Source organism: Microcaecilia unicolor, chromosome 14 (genome assembly GCF_901765095.1).
Source record: "Microcaecilia unicolor chromosome 14, aMicUni1.1, whole genome shotgun sequence".
Lineage (NCBI taxonomy): Eukaryota > Metazoa > Chordata > Amphibia > Gymnophiona > Siphonopidae > Microcaecilia > Microcaecilia unicolor.
The window spans coordinates 52971122-52997062 of NC_044044.1; the positions used below are offsets into that span (position 1 = coordinate 52971122).

The following is a 25941-nucleotide window of genomic DNA, read 5'->3' on the forward strand; positions in this document are numbered from 1 at the left end:
CTTTAAGTCACCTTTTCCCAGAGATGGTCACATTCTGTACCAGTGGAAAGATCAAACTGTTGTTACCACACACAGAGAGGAAAAGCTTGGAGAAAGAGCTAAAAAGCACCACATAAATTCAAAAATCTGATGGATGAACACCCTCCCATGGTACTTTATAATTTTGAAGGAGTATCTTTGGCAAGCTGCTGCCATAGAAACAGATAGCAGGGTTCAAACCAAGTACCCAATCTGACAGTTGGAAGTTTTTGTTTACTGATTCTATCTAAAAAAATATATTATTAACACTGATAAGTATGAGGCATTAGTAACACTAGTTAATGACATTTTTTTTTTTAGATAGCATCGACAAACAAAATGTCCTTACTGTCAAATTGGGTACTTGGTTTGAACCCTGCTATCTCTTTTTATGGCAGCAGCTTGCCAAAGATGTTACTACAAAAATTATGAAGTACCATGGGAGGATGTTCATCCACTCCGATAAGTATAAGAGGCATTTGTTTAGAGCGTCAGCGTCAATTTACAGGAATATAGAACGAGATTAAGATGCCATCTTTAGCTCTGTGTGAGAAACTCTAGTTTGGAGTCAGCAGGAAAACAAATTTAAACCCCCATAGGATACTGCAAAAAGAATAGATCCTTCTAAGCATCATCTGTGTTCTACTACTACTTAACATTTCTAAAGCGCTACTAGGGTTACGCAGCGCTGTACAATTTAACATGGAAGGACAGTCCCTGCTCAAGGAGCTTACAATCTAAAGACAATCTAAACAATCTAAAGACAAGTGTAGAGTCCGTCTGATAGGGCATACTATATTTCACAAAAGGTTAGGTGCCGAAAGCAGCATTGAAGAGGTGAGTTTTAAGCAGAGATTTGAAGATGGGTAGGGAGGGGGCTTGGCGTAGGGGTTGAGGAAGATTGTTCCAAGCATAGGGTGAGGCAAGGCAGAATGAGCGGAGCCTGGAGTTGGCAGTGGTGGAGAAGGGAACTGAAAGGAGGGATTTGTCATGTGAGCGGAGGTTGCGGGCGGGAACATAGGGGGAGATGAGGGTAGAGAGGTAGTGAGGAGCCGCAGACCGGGTGCATTTGTAGGTAAGGAGGAGAATCTTGAATTGTATGCGGTATCTGATCGGAAGCCAGTGAAGTGACTTGAGGAAAGGGGTGATATGAGTATATCAGTTCTGGCGGAATATAAGACGTGCGGCAGCGTTCTGAACGGATTGAAGGGGGGATAGATGGCTAAGTGGGAGGCCGGTGAGGAGTAAGTTGCAGTAGTCAAGGCGAGAGGTAATGAGAGCGTGGACGAGAGTTCGTATGGTGTGCTCAGATAGGAAAGGGCGAATTTTGCTGATGTTGAAGAGGAAGAAGCGACAGGTCTTGGCAGTCTGTTGGATATGCGCAGAGAAGGAGAGGGAGGAATCGAAGATGACTCCGAGGTTGCGGGCAGATGGACGGGGTGGATGAGGGTGTTATCAACTGAGATAGAGAGTGGGGGAAGAGGAGAAGTGGGTTTAGGTGGAAAGACGAGGATCTCGGTTTTGGACATGTTTAGCTTCAGGTGTTCTGTTACTATCAGAACTACAGACACAAAGGATGAATCAGACAACTCTAATAAGTAGAAAAGCTGGCACTTAGCATCATAGTATATTACAATCTTTGAGAGTGGGATAGGGAATTGACATGATTAACAGACAAGCTGAAGTCTGTAGTGAGATAGTCATGATAAAAGAAATGCTGACTCTCAATTCAGGGGATTCTATGGGAAGCTGAAGATTTCTGAATAAACATCTCTCACTGGAATTTAAAAATCAACTGAAATCAGAATAGGGATTATGAACATGACTGTGCATGCTCCCCCCAGGCTGTTGGCAGGGACTGCATTTCTTACCTGTTCTGCCCGGTAATCCTGCGCTTTCTCCTGCAGGGCTCTTAGACGAGCCACCTCCAGCTCTTTTTCCTTCTTTATCTTTTTCTGTTCAGCCTCATATTCGGCCTCCCGTGCCTGTCACAGACGGACACACAACTGTCAGTGCTATGAATCTGGGTTCCTCAAGCAATGCTGAAACCAATCGCTGCTCCAAAGAGCCAGCAGTTTAGGAGAAGAGGAAGGGAGAGAGGGACAGAAGAGTGGAGGTAGATACAGAAATGGTTTAGAGAACATCTGTGCTGACAAAGAAGTTCAGGATGAAGGGTTTTAACAAGAAACACGGGCTGAGGTGCATGCAGGGAAGGGCGGGGAAAAAGACAGTGTTGAACCCAGGGTGTGTCAGAGGAGGGACTGAAATGAAAAGTGAAGGATGACATGTGGGAAGGAAATAGGTAAATCAGAGGTAATTTTAAATTACCAGTTAAAATGTCTTTATTCTTAACTGGAATGAAGTAGATCATCCCACACTCGCAGTATTTACCATATTCTCTTGGTGTTCAGTGGCATACCAAGAGGGGGCGGTGGGGGCGGTCCACCCCGGGTGCACGCCGCTGGGGGGTGCCGCGCGCCGGTCAGCAACGTTCGTTTCCATGCTCCCTCTGCCCCGGAACAGGAAGCAACCTGTTCCGGGGCAGAGGGAGCATGGAAACGAACAACTCTGACCAGCGCGGCACCCCCCCCAGCGGCGTGCACCCGGGGGGGGGGGGTTCTTTCGCCGGGGTGGGGAGGTGTCCCTTCGCCGGAGGGGGGTCGCACTGAACGGGGGGGGCGGGGCGCATCGGCGATCCGCCCCGGGTGTCAGCGCCCCTCGGAACGCCACTGTTGGTGTCACATGGGCATTCTAGCCCATTCTGCCTCCTTTCTACTTCCTTCTTGGCATATGAACATACCTGTTTCCACTTCTGGTACTCTAGGATGTGAATGTCTGCCAGCTTGTCTTGCTCCTTCTTCTCTTGCTTCTGCCTTTCGTTCTCAGCATTCACGTGTTTAATCTCTGCTTGAATCATCAACTGCTCCTGTCGCCTGCGCTCCATATCCTGAGAGGGAAAAAGACAGAGAGAGACCAAGTGAAAATAAGAGAGCGAGGTAGAGACAGAAAGAGTGGCACAGTTAGGCCGAAAGAATAGCACAGACAGTTAGGGAAAGAGGCACAGCAACATACGTAGCCGCCTAGATGATCAGTATTATCACTAAATCCACCTAAAGATGCACAAGACAGATGCTCCCACCCCCAGCCAAGACGAAGGAGAACCTAGAGGATGGTGTTCACTACTGCTGTGGTGATACTGTGCAAACAATATGGGAAAGCTAAAATATTCTATCATCAAAAGAAGGCAAGCAAGACCATTCTTTTTTTTTTTGTTTTGTTACATTTGTACCCCGCGCTTTCCCACTTATGGCAGGCTCAATGCGGCAGGCAATGGAGGGTTAAGTGACTTGCCCAGAGTCACAAGGAGCTGCCTGTGCCGGGAATTGAACTCAGTTCCCCAGGACTAAAGTCCACCACCCTAACCACTAGGCCACTCCTCTCTTCTCTGTATAAGTGGGTTTCTTGAAACTTCTTTCAGAAATTGAGGGAACATTTCTAAAGTTATTTCTTCAGTTAAACAGCCCCACTGAAAACAGCCCTCCCACCATTTTGGAGAAAAACATCTGTAATGATTGCAACCTGCTCTGGGAAAGGAGCAGGGCAAGGTCTGCACAGCGAACGTACATGTGGGGCTTCGGGTGCAAATGTATGCACCTAAGTTTGGGACCCATTCCAATGTTGGCCTACTTTCATATAGAAAAGCTGTGAAGGGTTTCCCTTTACTGCAAGCCTTATGTGGGATTTAAAAACTGCCCTAAAACATCAAAAAAAATTTGTAATAGATATGTGATATTAGACCAAGCATGCATTAGGTCCTGTTCCCCCTTCTTACCCTGTAGTCTTCCATTTGCAGCTCCTCCATATACCTCAGTAGCTCCTGCGCCTCCTGCTCCCTCTGCTCCTCCTGCAGAATCCTGTTCTCTGCATTTTCTCCCATCTGTTCAATGATGTGAAGTTTCCCTCTGAGAAAGAAATCAAGAACAGGCATTAATCTGTTAATACGGGAGAAGTCAGACGTTGATCATTACTAGCACATATGTACAGAAACATGACATTAAACATGAATTCTAGCACATCTGAGTCGCACATGTGCTAGCCAAGAGGGAATGAAGTGCCCCGCACATCCAGCGATATCCCAGATCTACACCTGTACTTTAATGGATTGACTGGCAATGGTCTAGCGTCATGGCTCCCTAACTTTTTCTGCTCAAGGTCTAATCAGAGCTCTGGTGGTATTAAGAAACCCACTGCAACATCAGAATCTCTAAATGGGTTTGCTTGCTACCATCCTGGTTCAGACTAGAGCTGGCATAAGGCTCCTTGGATCTCAGTTCACTAAGCTGTGTCATTCTGAACTCCCAAAACTGAGTAGAAATGCTGCAGTGAACTGGGATCAAACTGCAATCATATAAGTAACAGCAGTTATAAGACGGACAGGCCCATTTTGCACAGAATATTGCAATTGGAACTGAGATGTTCAGGTCAAGGTGTGCTCAATTCCGACAGTATTTTACACAAGGAGCAGCAGGAGCAGCCATTTTACAACTATCCATGTAGAAAAAATGAATATCATAAACCCTTCAGCATCTGTGTGCCGGCACTTCCAAGTGGAAGCAGCAATTTTGCAAGTTCCATTCCATTTTACAAAACTATGGACTAAATTCAGTAAGTGAAAAATGAGTGCTGAGCACTATTCTATACATGGCACTCCAAATTAGGCAACAAAAAAGTACCAAGAGCCAGTGGCATACCAAGGGGGGGCAGTGGGGGCGGTCCGCCCCGGGTGCACGCCGCTGGGGGGGTGCCGTGGCGCGCGCCTGTTGCCCTGTCTCAGTCTGAGAAAGTTCGCAATTCGCATGTGTTCACTGCTACCTCTGAGTCTGCCCCGGAACAGGAAGTAACCTGTTCCGGGGCAGACTCAGAGGGAGCAGTGAACACATGCGAATTGTGAACTTTCTCGGACTGAGACAGGGCAATAGGCGCGTGCTGCGGCACCCCCCCCCCCCAGCGGCGTGCATCCGGGGGGGGAGGAAAGAGGTGTTATTTTGCCGGGGGGAGGGTCGCGCTGCACCCAGGGGGGGGCGCATCGGCGATCCGCCCCGGGTGTCAGCTAGGGTCGGAACGCCACTGCCAAGAGCCTTTAAAAAAAGGGGAAGGATAAAATCTTTAATCATATATTTAGATGAAACAGTTCTTGAATGGACCCAACATATGATTAAAAGTTTTATCCTTCCCCTTTTTTTTAAGGCTCTTGGTACTTTTTTGTTGTGTATCTTGATTTTTGTTTGTACTTCGTTCCCTCTCTTTGCTCCAAATTAGGCACCCATGTATAGAATAGCAATTTTGGGTGCGAGAATTTACACCAAATGAAACCTGCAAATAGGTGGGAAAATGTGGGGTACAAATGTGATAAATAAACAAATAAATGCCTAAATTAGGCACGGCTCTCCTGTATTCTATAATACAGCGCGCATCTGAAGTGAATGCCCCTGACCTGCCCATGGTTACACCCCCTTTTCTGATGCGCGCTTAAAAATTTACATGCACATCTTTATAGAATACCGACTAAGAAAATGCATGCGTGAATTCAGATTGTTGCCAATTAGCGCCAATAATTGATTGTAAGTGCCCAATTATTGGCACTAACTGGCTCATTATTTGCATTCACAATTTTGAGCGCCATTTATAGAATTTGGAGGTATATGTGTAAGAACTGCCAATTAGGTAATGAGGACACAATTCATTTTCCTTTTAGAAGCAAAAATAAACGATAAACTCTGGCTAAAACAAACACTTTAAAAAGTGGGGAAAGCATACAGAGTATGGCTGATGAATGCTTTCCAGTCAATTATATGTATATGGCTGTATGTATGTTTGTCAGTGGCGTTCCTAGGAGGGGGCGGTAGGTGCGGTCCGCCCCGGATGCACGCCGCTGGGGAGGTGCCACGCGCGCCTGTCCTCCGTTGTTCCATGCTTCTTCTCTGCCCCGGAACAGGTTACTTCCTGTATCCCCCGCGAAGGAACCCGGGGGGGGGGGGGGTTCCTTCATGGGGGGGTGTCCTTTCGCCGGGGGGGGGGTCCGCGCTGCATCCGGGGGGGGGCGCTGCACCCGGGGGGCGGGACGCATCGGCGATCCGCCCCGGGTGTCAGCCCCCCTAGGAACGCCACTGATGTTTGTGTTTATGTGTGCCTTGCTTGTTAGTTTGTGAATATATGTGTATGGGGTAGGGGCAGTTTGGGTGTGTTGGAACAAAAGCAGCAGGGAGTCTTGGAAGGTGGGGCAGTTTGGGGACGGAGAGGTGGTGGAACAGCTGCAGAAATAGTAATTTTGGGGGTTGGGGCAGCTTGAGGCATGAGACAGTTGCAGGGGAGTAGTTTGGGGAGTTGAGAGCAGTTAGGGGTGAGGCAGTTGCAGGAGGTTAGTTGGGACATGAAGGCAGTTTGGGGAGTGAGAAGTTTGGGGGTTGGAGCAGTTGTGAAGGAGTAGTTTATGGTGCTGGGGCAGTTTGGGGGTGGTAAGAGCTCTGAGAGTGTGTTTTTTGAAGTTGGGTCAGCAGGTAATTTTGGTGGTTAGGGTAGATTGGGGGTGGGGAGAACAGGGGTAAGGCAGATTGAAAGGAGAAAGTCATGTCAGTAAGATTCACTTCAGTTTAGGAAATGTGCCTGCTTTTGCTGTCACTGCCATAAACAGATGTTGTTCTTACTTGAGCAGTTCCTGTTTTCTCTTCTCATCTATCTTATCCTGCCTTTGAACAGCTTTCTGCCTCTCTACTTCCATCATCTCATCCAGGCGCATTTCCTCTGCTGCCATCTCCTTCTCAATCTGTTCCTTCTCCAGCACCTGGGCGTCTCGGATAGCGTGGCATTTGGCATTCAGAACTAGCTGCAAGGGACAAAGCAGTGAGAATCTGACCATGGAACCATCCAGCAGTGTCTAACTGCAGAATCAGAAAGGCATAAACAAAGACTGATTGAGAATATGAAACAGAGATAAGGGAACAGGCTGACTGAAACAAACAGAAGGAAGAGAACATTTGGTAGGTTGTAGGTATTGTCTGTCAGAAAAATTAGGAAAAGAAGAAAAAGACAGATTAGGCAGCAAGCGTAAAGAATTGTAATGAAAGTGTGCATATAATGATACCCTGAGAATGACTATGAGGAAAAGGTTAAAAGGTCAGTTATGCTTGCCTGGAGGTCAGCAATGTCCATAGGTCATTACGATTTATTTATTTATTTATTTGTTGCATTTGTATCCCACATTTTCCCACCTATTTGCAGGCTCAATGTGGCTTACATTGTTCCGTCATGGCAATCGCCATTTCCAGAGTGAGAGATACAAGATATACTATCTGCACATCACTCAGTGATGATCTCAATTAGCATTATAAACTCCCAACAGGAGGTTCTAATACTCTTCCTACAAATTTTAGCATACAAGCCAACGACTTCCTGTGTCCCTTGAAGCTGAACTTTCCACAACAGCTTGAGGCACATGGACAAGGCAATGTGGAGTATCCTGTGCTTCACTTTTTTAATTGAGCCTTTTGACCCCGGGTGTCAGCAGAGAGGGGGGTGCTCCACTGCTCCCGCTGCTCGCTCCTCTGGCACCCCCCCCCCCCCCAGCCCTTTAAAAAGAAATCTCAGACGCGGTAGCGAAGCGCAGCACCTCGTGTCTGCGACTGCAAGCAAAAGAAGTGGATCATCTCATTGGGCCTTCCCTCACCTGTCCCGCCCTTCTCTGACGCAACTTCCTATTTCCGCAAGGGCGGAACAGAGAAGGAAGGCCCGATGAGAGACGATCCACTTCTTTTACGTGCAGACACGAGGTGCTGCGCTTCTCTATCGCGTCGGAGATTTCTTTTTAAAGACCGGGTGGCAGGGAGAAGACGAGGCAGGGTGAGGGTGGGAGGGACTCGGATGGCAGAAGGGACTGGGTGGGGGACAGATGGGGTGAGGGTGAGGGGGACTCAGATGGCAGAAGGGACTGAGTGGGGGACAGATGGGGTGAGAGGGACTCAGATGGCAGAAGGGACCGGGTGGGGGACAGATAGGGTGGGGGGACTCGGATGGCAGAAGGGACTGGGTGGGGAACAGATGGGGTGACAGGGACTTGGATGGCAGAAGGGACTGGGTGGGGGACAGATGGGGTGAGAGGGACTCAGATGGCAGAAGGGACCGGGTGGGGGACAGATGGGGTGAGAGGGACTCAGATGGCAGAAGGGACCGGGTGGGGGACAGATGGGGTGAGAGGGACTCGGATGGCAGAAGGGACCGGGTGGGGGACAGATAGGGTGGGGGGACTCAGATGGCAGAAGGGACTGGGTGGGGGACAGATAGGGTGGGGGGACTCAGATGGCAGAAGGGACTGGGTGGGGGACAGATGGGGTGGGAGGACTCGGATGGCAGAAGGGACTGGGTGGGGGACAGATGGGGTGAGGGGGACTCGGGTGGCAGAAGGGACTGGGTGGGGAACAGATGGGAGAAGGGGCATGGAGCTGGAACTGGGGTCTGAAAAGTGGGCAGGAGGGAGAATGGGGTCATGCCTGGGGCAGGGGTAGGTGAGAGAATCAATGGCTCTGGAACTAGGGGCAGCCGCAGGTGGGATAATGGGGCTGAAACTGGGAGCCGAAAAGAGGGGGCAGTGAGAGAGGGGGAATAGATCCTGGATGGAAGGGGGAGTGAGAGGGAGGGCAGACCCTGAATGGATGGGAGAGGGAGAGGGAGGGCAAATGGTGGATTGAAGGAGCAGAGAGAAAGGGCAGACAGTGGATAGAAGGACGTGAAAGAGCAGACAGTGGCTGGAAGGGGGCAGAGATAGAGGGCAGATGCTAGAAGGAAAGGAGAGAGAGAGAGAGCCGGCAGACAGTGGATGGAAGGGGCAGGGAGAGAGGGCAGACATTGTATGGAGGGGACAGGAGAGAGAGAGCAGACACAGGATGGCAGGGAGAGAGAGAAGGCAGATGCTGGATGGAAGGAAGACAGTGAAAAGAAGATGAGGAAAGCAGAAACCAGAGACAACAAACTGTAAATAAAATATATATTTTTGTTTTTTTTTTGCTTTAGGATAAAGTAGTATTGTAGCTGTGTTAATAAATGCTTATAAATAGAACATGGAAATAAGGTAAGCTTTATTGGACTAATTTTAATACATTTTGACTAACTTTCGGAGAACAAAACCCCCTTCCTCAGGTCAGGATAGGATACTGTAACAGCACTTTACTGTATTGACCTGAGGACAGAGGTTTTGGCCTCTGAAAGCTAATGTATTAGTCCAATAAAATGATATTATTTTATTTTCTATTTTTGTTTTATTTCTATTTGTTAATTTGTAAAGTGATTGGTATTTGTTAGTTTTTTTCAAATTTACATCTGCTGTCTTTATATTTCGCACAGTACTTGGGAACATTTTCTGTTTCTGTGGTGTTGCATTGTATGCTCAGTCTGGCCTCTTGGGGGTTCAGTTTAATATTTGTCTAAATAGAAAGTTTATGATTACTTATTCTATAGTGGTTTAGGGTGTATCTGTGTGTGAAAAAGACATGGCTCTCAGTTGGCATTCACTGTGCAGGATCGAAGATCTGTACTATTCTGTCTGGTTTCGTTTTACAATAGGTGAATTGATGTTGTAGTGCTCACTGTAGTGTTTAAAATGCTTTCCTTTTCCTTATGTGAGTCATAGAAATGACTGCTTATAGTATGGTAGAATTGCTCTAGAGATCTTGAGTGTTTTGTATTCTTGGTATGCCTAGTACTGGATTTTGGAGGGGGGTGTTAAAAAAATGACTGTCCCCGGGTGTCAACTAACCTAGCTACACCACTGAGATAGATAGATAGATATCTATATCTATATAGATATCTATCTATCTATCTATCTATCTATCTATCTATCTATATATATATATATATATAATTTTATTTTATTTATACCAAAATAACAATAAATGAACAATTAAAGTAGGGAAGGGGGAGCAGGGATGGGAGTGTGTGTTTGGGATATTACAGCTTCAGAGCATTGGGAAAGGGGGGGGGCTAGGCCCTGACTTGCACTAATTATAGGGAACCTGGGTTTCCATTGCCCCCCCCCCCCCCTCAGCAGCCGCATGCGCCCAAATCCATTGGTGTTAGAGCAGCAGCTATATTGGGATGGTTATGTTGCTGATTTGGTAGTGGCCATCTTGAGGAGCTTAAAGTTATGGCTACATGGCTAGGCCCCCTGGGCAGCCATCTTGGAGAGGTCCTTTAATGTGCTGTGAGTGGGTACCCCACTGCAGTGCCAGACAACAAAAAAAAGGGGGGGGAACAGAAAAGAAAAGCTAATAAATAAATAAATGAATACAATAAAGACATACAAGTAAAATAAAATAAAATACTAATAAAAGAAAAAAGTAACCAAACAATTCTCCCACAGTACAGCATGTCATTCTGGCTGGGATTAACTTTATCTGCCGTCATTTACTATGTTACTAAGTTTATCTTCTCAGTTTATTCAGACCTCTTTACTCTGTGCCCTCTGCAACCCTTGAAGCAGGATGAAGAAGGGAATCAACACAAGCGCCGAACAAGGAAGAACAGGTCATGTGCAAGAGGCAGAGAGGACAGTGGACGCTCAGCACGCAGATACTGAGCATGGTGGGGCAAAATAATAATGGAGCAGGAGAGCTATCCTCGAGCAAGGCAGTATCCGCTGTGAGTACGGGCAACCAGCTTATAAAAGGAAGCAAGACCAGCATGGCGAGGCAGATACGATCAAGGTGCCTGCCAAGAAGATGAGCAAGAGGAAGAAGAGGGCTGATGGAGCAATTAGAAAGGTGACACAGAGAGAGGGTGGAGTCGCAGGTCACTTGTACCCTGCAAGCACCCAGCAGCATCTGGCAATGGTGACAAATTGCACTGAACCACATGGCATAACCCAAGCATGGGGTACACCTCCAGTGCACAGGTCGACTACTCCTGTTTATTGGCCCGTGGCTGCTGCCTACCCCGGCCACACAGCGCCCCAGCCTGCATCACATGGTGCAGCCGCCTCTCTGGCTGGAAACCCCAGGCCTAGCTGGGCAATGGCATCCCCCCCCCCCCCCCCCCCCCCCCCCCCCCCCCCCCCCCCCCCCCCCCACCCCAGCTACGATGGTTCTAAACCCTTGCATTTTCCTATGTACAGAGCATGGCCCAGTTATGGCCCTACACAACCTCAGCTCAAGGTACTGAGATATACAGTGGCCCCTTTTCATGCGTCAGGCCCCCCTCCATCAGACCCCTCCAGACAATGGTCCCAAGCAACCAAGGTCCTGGGTACATGTCTCCCAGTTATTCCTTCGAGTACTTATATACCGCTTAGACCTAAGCAGTTTAGTTTCATTTTACAGGTACTGGGTTTGTCAGATGACCTCGGCCAATTATAGACCGCTTCAAGGCGGTTATAATGCAGTCCTTCAAATGGCACCGGGGCAAGCGTCAGCAACTAGCCCAGAGCATCATAGCATTCACAATGGGAATTCCTTGGTGACTGAGACTCCACAAATATCCACCATGGCAGCCTGTGGTAGTGCAGAGGCACAATCTCCTTCTCCGGATGTTGTTGCAGGTACTATCAGCAGTTGTGTGGTATTGCCTAATGGGGATCGTACATTAGATTTGGGTAGAATTACCATATTTTTCGGACTATAAGACGCACCGGACCATAAGACGCACCTAGGTTTTAGAGGAGGGAAATAGGAAAAAAAATGTTTTCCTTTTTCCCAACTCTAAAACCTAGGTGCTCTGGTGCGTCTTGTCCGAATCCCTCCCTCCCTCCGAGTTCGGGATCGCCCTCCCCCCGGCCCTGTCACCACTTCTCCCTACTCACGCGATCTTCCCTGGTGGTCTAGTGACGTCGGGGCAGGAAACAGCCCCCTCTTTCCTGCCCAGCGCGCTGCTCTCCATCCTCCTGTATGCATTGCTGCCTGACGGTCTTGGCGAGATGCAAAATGGCCGCCGAGAATTGAAGTCTCGGCGGCCATTTTGAATCTCGCCAAGACCGTCAGGCTGCATACAGGAGGATGGAGAGCAGCGCGCTGGGCAGGAAAGAGGAGGCTCTTTCCTGTCCCGACGTCACTAGACCACCAGGGACGATCGCGTGAGTAGGGAGAAGTCTACCTTCGGACTATAAGACGCACCCCCCATTTTCCTCCCAAATTTTTGGGGAAAAAAGTGCGTCTTATAGTCCGAAAAATACGGTAATAGCCATGCTGCTACCAGCTAACATTGGTGAAGGGAGGACTGGAAGCACATTGCCCATGCCAGCGGGTTTTAGTGAGCAAGGTCCACAGCCGCCAATTGAGTGCACAAGGCCTACACGTGACAGCGAGATTCAGGCTTTGCCCAACATTATCAGCCAGGTGGCCACTGTGGACAAAAAAGATAAAAGAAAGAAGAGAGGGAAGGGGAAATCCAGCAATTCAAGCAAGGATAGCAGCTCTGACTCTTCTCCCTCTTCAGAGGATGATGAGATGCTATCAGGTACAGGAGGGGTAACGTTAAAAGGGAGAAGCGAGTAACCCCAGCACTAACGGCCCTGCCCAGTCTGTGGAAAATGGTCCCTAGGTCAACTAGGAAAAAGATTAAGAAACATAAGTTCTTCGATATTTTCCAGTATCGGAGGGTGGAAAAAGGGGTAAAACCAAGAAGGAAGAGACTGTGGGTCGGTCAAAAGGAGCTACCAAGTCAGTACTAAATTGGATCACAGCCTTCCTGTAGGTGGTAGATGTGGTTGGTCTGGCTGACCTGACCTAGTTCAGTCCCTATACACACAACAACCTGCTGGCTTACAGGGATTATGAGTTCTGAGACAAGATGGAGGAAGATTCCATTCTGTCTTGGGGCTCCAAAGATGTTGACCTCTGGTTATACATTATGACTAACAAAGGGCAATTTGTCAATGTTTATAGTAGACTCTTTCGGCAGGCAGGGCACAGGGGGGCAGGGAAGGGCCACAGGTTCTCAGGATGGGGTCTGTTGGCATTTCAATAGAATATCCTGTAACCTGCCAAATTGCAAATTTAAACACGTATGTTCAATCTGCAGATCCACTCACACAGCGGCCAAATGCAGCAGGAAACTGTAACCACAACATTTTCCAGAATGCCCCATCTCCTGTGGATTTGGAGATGATGCGGCCATGGTTGTCCAAATACCTGCGCAAAAAAGATGCCCAAGTTCATGAAAAGGGTTTTGCATTTGGTTTCAAAATTCCTTACACAGGACCCATAGATGGAAGTTACGCCAACAATGCACTGTCAGTAAGACGGCCTATCCCAAATTGTGAGAGATAAGGTTAGTAAAGAAGTTGAGCTGGGAAGGGTCACAGGACCCTTCCAACAGAAGCCTTTTTAAAGAATGGTGATATCCGCTTTGGCCATCGTCCCAAAGAAGGAGTCTGGGAAGTTCAGACTCATCCACAATCTATTTCACCCTGAACAAGGGTCCGTGAACGATTTTCTGCCTCCCGAAGCATACTCTGTGCAGCATGCCTCCTTTGATCAGGCAGTGCGGTTGCTGCGGCGATCAGGGCGGGGAGCACTCATGACCAAGGAAGACCTTGAATCTGTATTTCAATTGTTACTAGTGCACCCTGATAATTTTCCCATACTGGGCTGCCAGTTTGGGGGGCAATTCTATTTTGATGAATGTATGCCAGTGGACTGTTTGGTGTCCTGTTCTCACTCTGAGTGTTTCAGTACATTTCTGCATTGGGTGGTAACCAGAGCATCAGGGAACGGGAATGTCGTCCACTACCGCAACAATTTCCTATTCTTTGGCCCTCCAAACAATAATTCTTGCCAATCCCTTTTAAATCACTTCAAAGCCATAGCCAAGAGGTTCAGCATCCCAATGGCTCACAACAAAACCCCAGGTTCAGTCTCTTGGTTTTCCTTTTTGGGTATCAAGCTTAATTCAGTGGACATGGTCTCCAGACTCCCGACAGATAAGCTGGCTAAGCTCAGGAGCCTGATAGCATGAGCACTGGGTAAAGAAAAGGTTATGCTACAGGATATGCAGTCTCTGGTGGGTAACCTCAACTCTGCTTGCAGGGTCGTTGTCAAGGGCAAAGCATTCTTGCATCAACTGTCCAGTTCTATGGAGGGAGTTTGTAGGCCATCTCATTACATGAGAACTGCCACAGCTTAAAAAGGAGGATCTCAAAATGTGGCAAAGTAGTATGGTGGGATGACCCCGTGACCAATGTGGACCTACAGCTATATTTGGATGTGGCCGGTGGAATTGGTTTTGGAATCAACTTCCAGGATTCCTGGTACATCGGTGTATGGCCTCAGGAGTGGAAGGAATCAACATTCCCCAGAGCTTTTCCCTATAGTGAAAGCCATTTCCATATGGAAAAAGAGACTGAGTAACAGATGGGTAATTTTTTGGTCTGACAATTGGGCCATGGTGGATGTCATTAATAGGCAAACAGCACACTGTTCACTGGTGGTAGACCTCATGCAGGAACTTGTATTACTGTGTCTATATAATAACATTTATTTCCGTGCAAAGCATGTGCCTGGTACCAGTAATACTACTGCTGATGCTCTCTCTCGTTTCAAGTGGGAATTTTCTGGAAACTGGTGCCGCAAGCCGAATTGGAGGGGGAGTGTTCCGTTGTTGCAGTTCGGAACCCTGAGGCCTGGAGGTTGCTGTGACACTCTGTTGCACCAGGAACACGGAAAGCCTACATGAAGGAATTCGCCAGAGTCTGCTCCTTCTTGGCAGAGCGCGGCTGGTTAGGGTGGTGGACTTTGGTCCTGAGGAACTGAGTTTGATTCCCACTTCAGGCACAGGCAGCTCCTTGTGACTCTGGAAAAGTCACTTAACCCTCCATTGCCCCATGTAAGCCGCATTGAGCCTGCCATGAGTGGGAAAGCGCGGGGTACAAATATAACAAAAAAAAAAAAAAAAGAGTTGGCGCTCCAGAAATACAGAAAAACTCAAGAAGAGGAACACGGAGAGGAATACCGGATGAAACCAAGAGAGAAATACGTCTGGCGAAAGCGCAAGCGGAAGAACAAATGGCTAGAAATGTAAGGACAAAAATGTCTTCAGGTATATTAGTGAAAGGAGGAAAACTAAAAAGGGAATTGTGAGACTGAAAGATGCTGCGAACCGCTATGTAGATAATGATGAAGAAAAAGCAAATTTGCTAAATAGATACTTTTGTTCTGTTTTCACGGAAGAAAATCCTGGAGAAGGATTAACTGGCAAAAGTACATATGAGAATGGAGTGGATATAGCACCGTTCACGGAAGAGAGTGTGTATGAACAACTTGTAAATCTAAAGGTGGACAAAGCCATGGGACCAGATGGGATCCACCCCAGGATACTGAGGGAGCTCAGAGAGGTTCTGGTGGGTCCTCTTAAAGATTTGTTTAATAAATCCTTGGAGACAGGAGAGGTTCCGTGGGATTGCAGAACAGCGGATGTGGTCCCTGGAAACTACAGGCCGGTAAGCCTCACTTTGGTTATTGGAAAAGTAATGGAAGCGATGCTGAAGGAAAGGATAGTGAATTTCCTGGAAGCCAATAAGTTGCAAGATCCGAGACAACATGGTTTTACCAAACGTAAATCGTGCCAAACGAATCTCATTGAATTCTTTGACTGGGGGACCGGAGAACTGAATCATGGACGTGCTATAGATGTAATCTACTTAGATTTCAGCAAAGCTTTTGACACGGTTCCCCACAGGAGGCTCTTGAATAAACTTGACAGGCTGAAGATAGGACCCGACGTGGTGAACTCGATTAGGAACTGATTAATGAACAGACAAAAGAGGGTGGTGATTAATGGAATTTGCTCGGATGAGAAAGGTGAGTTTCAACAATTTTTTTTTTTTATTGATGAGGTCACATGGTATACAATTCCATCTCAGTCAATATAAATCGTATAACAGCGAAGTCTAGTACACATTACTAAACCTGAAACGTCCATCATCAATGTTTTCCAAACTTTTCTCCCCTATCCCTTCTCCTATATTTATAATGTGTACATGTATAATTACTGTGCAGTTGCATAACTATTAACAATAAACTTTTATATAAAACTCCAATATTTATAACTCGTGTTTTACTCAGTGTATTATCCCAACAGTATTTACTGGTGGGTCCTCTTAATGTGCTCCTTCAAAGGATTGTTCTCCTATCTAATAATACATATGTCCCTCTATTATGCATTGAACATTAGAGGGAAAGGTGAGTAGTGGACTGCCTCAGGGATCGCTGCTGGGGCCAACTCTGTTCAATATATTTGTGAGTGACATTGCCGAAAGGTTAGAAGGTAAAGTTTGCCTTTTTGCAGATGATACTAAGATTTGTAACAGAGTGGACACCCAGGAGGGAGTGGAAAACATGAAAAAGGATCTGCAGAAGCTAGAAGAATGGTCTAAGGTTTGGCAATTAAAATTCAATGCGAAAAAAATGCAAAGTGATGCACTTAGGGAGTAGAAATCCACGGGAGACGTATGTGTTAGGTGGTGAGAGTCTGATAGGTACGGACGGGGAGAGGGATCTTGGGGTGATAGTATCTGAGGATCTGAAGGCGACGAAACAGTGTGAGAAGGCAGTGGCTGTAGCTAAAAGGTTGCTAGGCTGTATAGAGAGAGGTGTGACCAGCAGAAGAAAGGAGGTGTTGATGCCCCTGTATAAGTCGTTGGTTAGGCCCCACCTGGAGTACTGTGTTCAGTTTTAGAGGCCGTATCTTGCTAAGGATGTAAAAAGAATTGAAGCAGTGCAAAGAAAAGCTACAAAAATGGTATGGGATTTGCATTACAAGACGTATGAGGAGAGACTTTCTGACCTATTCATGTATACCCTGGAGGAAAGGAGAAACAGGGGTGAAATGATACAGACGTTCAAATATTTGAAAGGTATTAATCCGCAAACGAACCTTTTCCGTAGATGGGAAGGTGGTAGAACTAGAGGACATGAAATGAGATTGAAAGGGGGCAGGCTCAAGAAAAATGTCAGGAAGTATTTTTTCACGGAGAGAGTGGTGGATACTTGGAATGCCCTCCCGCGGGAGGTGGTTGTTACGTCTGTGCTTTCCTCGCCCTCTGGTGGCCAGAACGGGTGGCTGCTATGGACCATCACCCGTTCCAGATTTCTGCTCAGTCCGGTCCAGATCTTCCAGGCTGTCAGGTTTACTTGTGTTGTTTGAGCCTGGGCTAATTAGCCTTTTGGAATCTCTCTGCAGTTGCTTTTGCATCGCCTAAGGCCCTGGTATGTTGGTGCTTGCTGCACTTATGCCCAGTCTGGTTTCTTGCCTGTTATTCCTGCCTGGTTCTAGTTAGTCTGTGAGTCCTTGCCCAGAGTCCTGCCTTTTGAACCTTTGCCTGGACCTGACTACTGCTTCTCTTGCTACCGGCCTAGAGACCTTGCCTGGATTCGCTGGTACGTCTGTTCTGCCTTGCTTTTGGTGTGGGGTGGTTTTGCCTGCCACTGCCGCTCCTCGGCAGTGGTCCAAGGGCTCACAACTGTTTGGGGGGGCTAGGGGTGGGCCCAGGGGTGGAGCTTAAATCCATAATTGTCTGATAACACGCAGAAAAAATAAATAAATAAAAATAAAAGTCACAATTAATACCTTTTATTAAATTTAGATATTAGATATGTATCATATGTCAAAGAATAAAGTGGTTGCTCAAAGCATAATCTAACCACAATCGCTCAACTGCAAAACACTATGCACAACTTTGTCCAAAAACACACTCAGAACCTTACTGTACCATAAATATTACACTGGGCAGAACCTAATACACCAATATACCACCCATACGGAAAATGCAGACTGTCGACAATATGAAACAAGGGATCATATCATCACAATTCTCATGTAGAGCCACAAAACACCTTAATTCGTGTTTAATTGGGATAAAATGCCATAAATAAGTAAATAAATATAAACTTTTAATGTTGAGCACCTGATTCTCAAAGTGGACATATTCCAAACACTATAATGAAAATAAAATGATCTTTTCTACCTTTGTTGTCTGGTGACATTTTCTGATCATGCTGGCCCAGTATCCATTCTGCTGCTATCTGTCCTCAGTGCAGGTCAGGAAGTCATCCTTGTTAAATATCTCCCTGGCAACCCAGGACACCTCCAGCCAACCCCCCCCCCCCTCCTGCTTTCCCAGCAGTAAGGTAAACAAACCATAAACCAATTTCTACAACTGCTAGAGGGCTTTCACTGCAGCTCCTGCTGTGAGGATGGAGGTAAATCAACAATTTAATCCCCTCAGAGCAGGTGGACTCCACAGCTGATCCATTCTGCAGCAGCAGGGGGAGGCTTAGCCTCTCCAAGCCTCTTATATCGGGCGCCTATGTCTGTGCCCTGAAAATGGCAGATACAAATCAAGGTCATAAAGTAGCACATATGAGATTATCTTGTTGGGCAGACTGGATGGACCATACAGGTCTTTCTGTGCCGTCATCTACTATGTTACTATCCAGCTTATTTTCGAAAGAGAAAGACGCCCATATTTCGACCCAAATCGGGAGATGGACGCTTTTCTCCCGTGGGCGCCCAAATTGGTATAATCGAAAGCCGATTTTGGGCGTCTCCAACTGCAATCTATCGCGGGAATGGACAAAGTTGATGGGGGCGTGTCAGAGGTGTGGTGAAGGCGGGACTGGGGCGTGTTTATCGGCCGATAATCGAAAAAAGAAGGGCGCCAGAAGCGAGAATTTGGGTCACTTTTTCTGGACCCTTTTTTTTCACGAATAAGTCCAAAAAAAGTGCCCCAACTGCCCAGATGACCACCGGAGGGAATCGAGGATGACCTCCCCTGACTCCCCCAGTGGTCACTAACCCCCTCCCACCCAAAAAAAAACAACTTTAAAAACTTTTTTTTCCAGCCTGTATGCCAGCCTCAAATGCCCTACCCAGCTCCATCACAGCAGTATGCAGGTCCCTGGCGCAGTTGTTAGTGGGTGCAGTGGACTTCAGGCAGGTGGACCCAGGCCCATCCCCCCCCCCCACCTGTTACCCTTGTGCTGCTAAATGGGAGCCCTCCAAACCGTCCCCAAAACCCACTGTACCCACATCTAGGTGCCCCCCTTCAGCCATAAGTGCTATGGTAATGGTGTAGAGTTGTGGGTAGTGGGTTTTGGGGGGGATTTGGGGGGCTCAGCACCCAAGGGAAGGGAGCTTTGGACTTCAGAGGTATTTTAATTTTTTTTAATTGTTACAAGTGCCCCCTAGGGTGCCCGGTTGGTGTCCTGGCATGTGAGGGGGACCAGTGTACTATGAATCTTAGTTCCTCCCACGACCAAATGCCTTGGATTTGTTCGTTTTTGAGCTGGGTGCCTTCGGTTTCCATTATCGCTGAAAAACGATAACGCCCAGCTCAAATCCGATGCATTTGCCCAGCACAAACCGTATTATCGAAAAAAAATATGGACGCCCATCTTTTTCGAAAACACAGTCTAGCCCGCCCCTTCACATACCCGTCCTCGGAGATAGACGCCCATGGAGATGGGCGTTCGTGTTCGATTATGCCCCTCTATGTATGTTACTATCCGCCTTATTTTCGAAAGAGAAAGACGTCCATATTTCGACCCAAATCGGGAGATGGGCGTCTTTCTCCTGTGGGCGCTCAAATCAGTATAATCGAAAGCCGATTTTGGGCATCTTCAACTGCAATCTGTTGCGGAAACGGCCAAAGTTGACGGGGGGGGGGGGGGGTGTCGGAGGCATGGTGAAGGCGGGACTGGGGCGTGTTTATTGGCCAAGGAGAGATGGGCATCCTCGGCCGATAATCGGAAAAAGAAAGGCGTTTTTAGCGCGAATTTGGGTCACCTTTGTTGAACCCTTTTTTTTCACAAACAAGTCCCAAAAAAGTGCCCTAAATGACCAGATGACCACCGGAGGGAATCGGGAATGACCACCCCTGACTCCCCCAGTGGTCACTAACCCCCTCCCACCCAAAAAAAAAACAACTTTAAAAACTTTTTTTTACAGCCTGTATGCCAGCCTCAAATGTCATACCCAGCTCCATCACAGCAGTATGCAGGTCCCTGGAGCAGTAAGTGCAGTGGACTTCAAGCAGGCGGACCCAGGCCCATCCCCCCCTATCTGTTACACTTGTGGTGGTAAATGGGAGCCCTCCAAACCGCCCCCAAAGGTGCCCCCCTTCAGCCATAAGTGCTATGGTAATGGTGTAGAGTTGTGGGGAGTGGGTTCTGGGGGGGGGATTTGGGGGGGCTCAGCACCAAAGGGAAGGGAGCTATGGACTTCAGAGGTAGTTACCTTTTTTTTATTGTTACAAGTGCCCCCTAGGGTGCCTGGTTGGTGTCCTGGCATGTGAGGGGGACCAGTGCACTATGAATCCTGGCCCCTCCCATGACACAATGCCTTGGATTTGCTCATTTTTGAGCTGGGCGCCTTCGGTTTCCATTATCGCTGAAAAATGAAACCGCCCAGCTCACATCCGCACAAATCCGATGCATTTGACTAGCACAAACCGTATTATCGGAAAAAGGATGGACGCCCATTTTTTTCAAAAATACGGTTTGTCCCGCCCCTTCACGTACCCGTTCTCGGAGATAGACGCCCATGGAGATGGGCGTTCGCGTTCAATTATGCCCCTCTAAGTTACTTAACCAGCCAAGTGATGACTCTGCCCCTGGAAAGCCCCCAAAATAGCCAGTTTCGAGTTGAGCACTAACTGGACATTTTCAGCGGAACTAACCGGTTAAGTATCGCTAAATATGACTGTTAGCCCTGAACTCATGGGCAAATGCATTCCAACTCAAACTCAATACAGAAAAAACACACTGCCTCATTCTCTCATCCCGCTACAATTCAAACATACCCACAAATGTATTTATTTATTTATTTATGGCATTGATACCCCACTCTTTCCCGCTCGATAGCAGGTTTAGTGCGGCTTACAAGGTATGGTACAAAGAGTCATAGAGGTAACACAAAGTGTGGTACAAAGATAACAGAGATAACACAAAGTATGGTACAGAGTATCACAGACCTAATCACCCCAGACTCCCTTCCTATTTCAGATAATCTGAAAATCCTCGGTGTCACAATTAACAGGAACCTTACACTTGAGAGCCAAATTAACTCTACAATCAAGAAAATGTTCCACTCAATGTGGAAACTTAAACGAGTGAAACCGTTCTTCCCGAGGGCAATATTTTGCAATCTGGTACAATCAATGGTCCTAAGCCATGCTGACTACTGCAATGGAATTTATGCCGGATGCAAAGAGAATCTTATAAAGAAACTTCAGACTGCTCAAAACAAGGCAGCAAGGCTTGTATTTGGAAGATCGCGATTCGAAAGCGCCAAACCCCTTCGTGAAAAATTACATTGGCTTCCAATCAAAGAATGTATTACTTTTTAAATCTGCACCTATAGTCCACAAAATTATCTATGGAGATGCCCCTGGATATATGTCTGACCTCATAGACCTGCCAACTAGAAACTCAACCAGATCATCACGTACTTAATTAAATCTTCGCCACTCTAGTTGCAAAGGACTCAAGTACAAATCAATTTATGGATCCAGCTTCTCATATATAAGCATGCAACTCTGGAATGCACTCCCAAAAGTCATAAAAACTACGTACGACCACCTCAACTTCCAGAAATGACTAAAGACCAACCTGTTCGAAAAGGCATATCCCACTGACCCAGCTTAAGTACCTGAACCCAGCAATACAAAGAAACCTAAACTTGTAATTGAACACCATGAACTTTATATAACTTCCCTCTTTATGATTCCCTAATGTGTTTGTACATATCTATTTCATTGACAATAACATTACTCTGTATTTGTTTCTTTACCGTAGGTGGCTATCGCTTCACGGTAATATGTAAGCCACATTGAGATGGGAAAATGTGGGGTACAAATGTAACAAATACATACATAAATAAATCAGCCAGGAGCTGTTTCTGGCTGGTTATATCACTTTGAATATCGACCCCTATATAGATACAAGGCGATACCATTTTATTGGACTAATGTAATACATTTTTTGACTAGCTTTTAGGATTAACATCGCCTTTCTCAGATCAGATAAAACTATATTCACTGCATCATTTTAACAATGCAAGTGGGAGACAGAAAGAGAAAGGCTTAAAATAAGAGGTGCATGAATGCCAAGAAAGAAAGGGCCAGCGGGTACTGTAAAAGGAAAAGGTGAAAGCAAAAAGGCTGAAGTAATCATGATGGAAAGAGTGAATACATGACAGGATGGAGCAAGGCCTCGAGAATCATTAAGGTCAGTGCAATTATGTTAGGTCTTTGAAGTATTATGTAAACCGCTTTAAAACCTTGTTGGTATTAAGCGGTATATCAACTTAATAAATCAAGGAAGGCTGAAGCACTCACTAGGAGGAGCCATTTGGAGAGTAACCCCGTACCTCATTGATCTTTTTGACCTCTTCATCTTGCTCCATGCGCATGGCATTGGCCCGCTGCAGGAGGTATTGAGCCCTCTGCTGGGCCTCTTCATCCAGCGCACTTAGCTTCTCATTCTTTCTCCGCTGCATCTCCTTGTGTTTCATGTAGTTCTTGCGCTTGGTCATCTCATCCTGGAATGAAAATGCTGTTGAGAAAGTTTCCTCACTAATGTGGTCCAGGTCCAAAGTATCGTGGGAAGATACTAATGGCTCCACTGATTATTCTGTGAATCACGTGGAGAGGGAGAAGATTCTGAAGTTACAGGAAATGCAGTCTAAGATCAAGAAAATGTGGCAGAAAGATACACTCCCCAATATTCAGCATTTAACTAGCCATGATTGGCAGCTGGCCAGTTAAATGCCCCATAAGTGGCTATCTGAGAATTTTCAATGAGACATGGCTAGCCATGACCTGCTGAAAATTTGCGGTTAGCGGATAGTTGGTCACATGGCACGAGATACCTGGTTGGCAGCCATATTTGGCTATGTGAATATCAGGTCTATCTTAGGACAGTTCAAACTTAACTGGCCAGCGCTGAATAATCGGCTTGGCGGTTATGCTTGAACTGGCCACTTACTATACACCGCCTTGAGTGAACTCCTTCAAAAAGGCGGTAAATAAATCCAAATAAATAAACCGGCTATTCAATGACGGTCACCAGAAATGGACTGCATTGAATATCCGGGCCCATAGAAATTCTTTTGGGTGCCAAAGGCCTGATCAAAAAGAATTTCCAAATGCACCAGGATAAGTTGCCTATACATGATACATCTTACGAAGTCCAGAGGGAAGGTCATTTTGGCACAGTGCAAGCTTTACGGTGAGCATTAGCAGTAAATTTGAGAGACTGAGATCATACTCCACATGGTGTGTGCAAAACTAACCCATTTGGAGACATTGCCACCCCCCCTCCCCCAATCAAAGGCTCTCTTAGAAATGATTAGGGTAATTTAATAAGCAACTTGAACACATAGAGCCGAATTTACACACTCAAATAAGCACTTATAAAATTGGCCCAGCACACACATGCATTAAAGTAGATGCTCAGCAAACACAGTGCCTGCCTTTATGTGATATGCACATAGGCATTCCTAGGGGCAAAAAAATGGGTAAAGCAGAGGCAATTTCTACTAGTAACTGCATGCACAAGATTACTCCTGCCATGGAACAGTGGGAGCTTTCAGGTGGGACATTTTATAAAGGTTTCTCAAAAAAACTCAAGCTTTCAAAAAGTATCTAAATAATTGTCTGGATAACTGTGAAGAAATAGAGAAAAAGACCTCAATTCTGACTGTTTAGGTGCCATAGCACTGACAATCCAAATAACATCAAAGGCCAAAACATTCTACAAGGTTTTCAAAATGCTCTGATAAAAAAAAATATTCAATCAATATTTATCCGGCAGCAGTCAGTGATTTTCTAAATTAGACCCGGATATTTAATGTCAGGCCATGTCCGGGCACCAGCACCGAATATCTGGGTATGACTGGGCAAGTGTTGGCTACCTGCACTTATATACCTAGGGGTTGATATTCAACTGGCGGCGCTCAGTGTTTTGCTTACCGCCGGTCAGTCTTATGCCTGGAAATTAAATGCTAGGCCATGTCCAGGCTCCAGCATTGAATTTCCAGAGTTATGAAGCCAGCTAGATCATAGCCAGTTAAGCATGACATTCAGCACTTAATCGGCTAAGGGGCACCATATAAAGATAGGGCTGATTTTTATACGGTCCTATCTATGTGGTGACCTTGACCGGTTAAGTGCAGGATATCAGCATTTAACCGACCAAGTGCTGACTCTGCCCCCCAGAATGCCCCAAAATAGCCAGTTTTGACATAGGTACTAACCGGTCATTTTGAGCAACATTAACCAGTTAATTGCTGCTGTAAATGACTGGATAGCCCCAAACAGGCAATTTAACCGACCAGCAGCCAGAATGGCCAGTTATATCACTTTGAAAATTCACCCAATTGTTTTTATTTGCCTTGTCTACGATGATTAACATTTCCTGTAAACCATTCTGATATGAATTTGAAGAACAGTATTGTACATGGACCTGAATAAGTGAATAAATATGAGGACATGAATAGAGAAGGCCCTTCCCCCAACTGAGGAGAAAGGTATCCAAGGCTAGGCTACCATGTGATCCTATTCTGGAGCAGAACTGAGGGTTTTTGGTTTTGAGGTGAGTGGTGAAAAGATCTAGTGAGGCAGTGCACCCGTGTTGAGTGAAAACTCACATGCTATATGACCTGGCTCAGTCTGTCTGCTGTCTGCCAGATAGTTGTTCTGTCCTACCAGATAAGTGGCTCTGAGAACTATCCCCTCAGAGATGGCTCACAGCCACTTCCTGACACAGGATGATTAACAGAACATTGCCACTTGGTTGTCTGTTTGAATCAAAACAATTTGGTTTAGTAGCTGATTTCTGAAAGCCTTTAGAGTGTTCCAAATGGCTCTTAGCTCAAGAAGATTGATCCTATGCTGAGCCTCTTGAACAGACCACTGACATTAGGTGTGGAGTCCATCTAAATAAGCTTCTCACCCAAGGTTGGATGTATTGATCATAAAAATCTTGTGGTGTGAGGGAATTTGAAATGTAAGCCCCTTGGCTAAACTGTTGCTGATTAGCCACCAAGACAGAGACTGTTGGAGGGATCTCATTACCATAATGATGTCCTGCAGGTCACCTATGGCCTGAGACCACTAGAAGATAGGGTTCATTGAGTCACCCTCAAACTGAGGTGTACTATGGGCGGAGGCCATATGGCCTAGCAATCTCAATATTTGCTGAGCTGATACCCTACTGGCTCTGTTGTACCTTAAGGGCCACAGAAACAAGTCTCTACTTGCTGGACTGGAAGGAAAGCTTTATTATGAATTCCAGTCACTGGGTCAGGCTTCGGTGGGATTTAGGATAATTGATGAAAAATCCTAGCAGCTCCAGCACCTAAATTGTTCTGTTTATTGATTCCTGAGCACTTTTCTGAGATATATTCTTGACCAGCCTATCACCCAGGTGGAGACACATGCACTCTCACTCTGCATAGTGATACTGCGACTACTGCGAGACATTTTGTGAACTCATGCTGCTTGATGTGAGGCCAAATGAGAGTACACAGTACTTTTAGTGTTGTTTCCCTACTAGAAATCTGAGATACTTCCTGTGACTGGGATGTTTCTGTATGGGGTATAGACATCCTTGAGGTCAAGAGAGCAAAGCCAATCTTATTCCTGAATTATGCCCAGGGAAATCATCCTGAATTTCTGTTTGGTCAGATAACATTAAAATTGGCATTATTATAATCTTAAAGCCCGCAACTACCAACAAGTTCAGTGTGGGTAACAATGAAGAATTCTTCACAAAAAGTACATTATTACATTTTACAGGGATCATAACAAACCTGAAAATCTAGAGATCAATTAAGAGCCCGTAACATATTTTTTAAAAAGGAAAGTCTTCAACCCCTTTCTGAATG

The 25941-nt window shown here is 46.3% G+C and overlaps 1 protein-coding gene across 2 annotated transcripts in view; it reads right to left on the minus strand.

The window, feature by feature from the left end:
- Nucleotides 1–25941, minus strand: part of CFAP45 (cilia and flagella associated protein 45) — a 104344-nt gene that overhangs the window by 18421 nt on the left and 59982 nt on the right. For both annotated transcript variants that reach the window (XM_030188204.1, XM_030188205.1), the window contains exons 5-9: nt 22423–22593; nt 6723–6901; nt 3851–3980; nt 2819–2965; nt 1890–2003 (exon numbers count right to left, since the gene is read on the minus strand). In XM_030188204.1, the coding sequence (XP_030044064.1) occupies nt 1890–2003; nt 2819–2965; nt 3851–3980; nt 6723–6901; nt 22423–22593 (741 nt within the window). The remainder of the gene's footprint in view (nt 1–1889; nt 2004–2818; nt 2966–3850; nt 3981–6722; nt 6902–22422; nt 22594–25941) is intronic.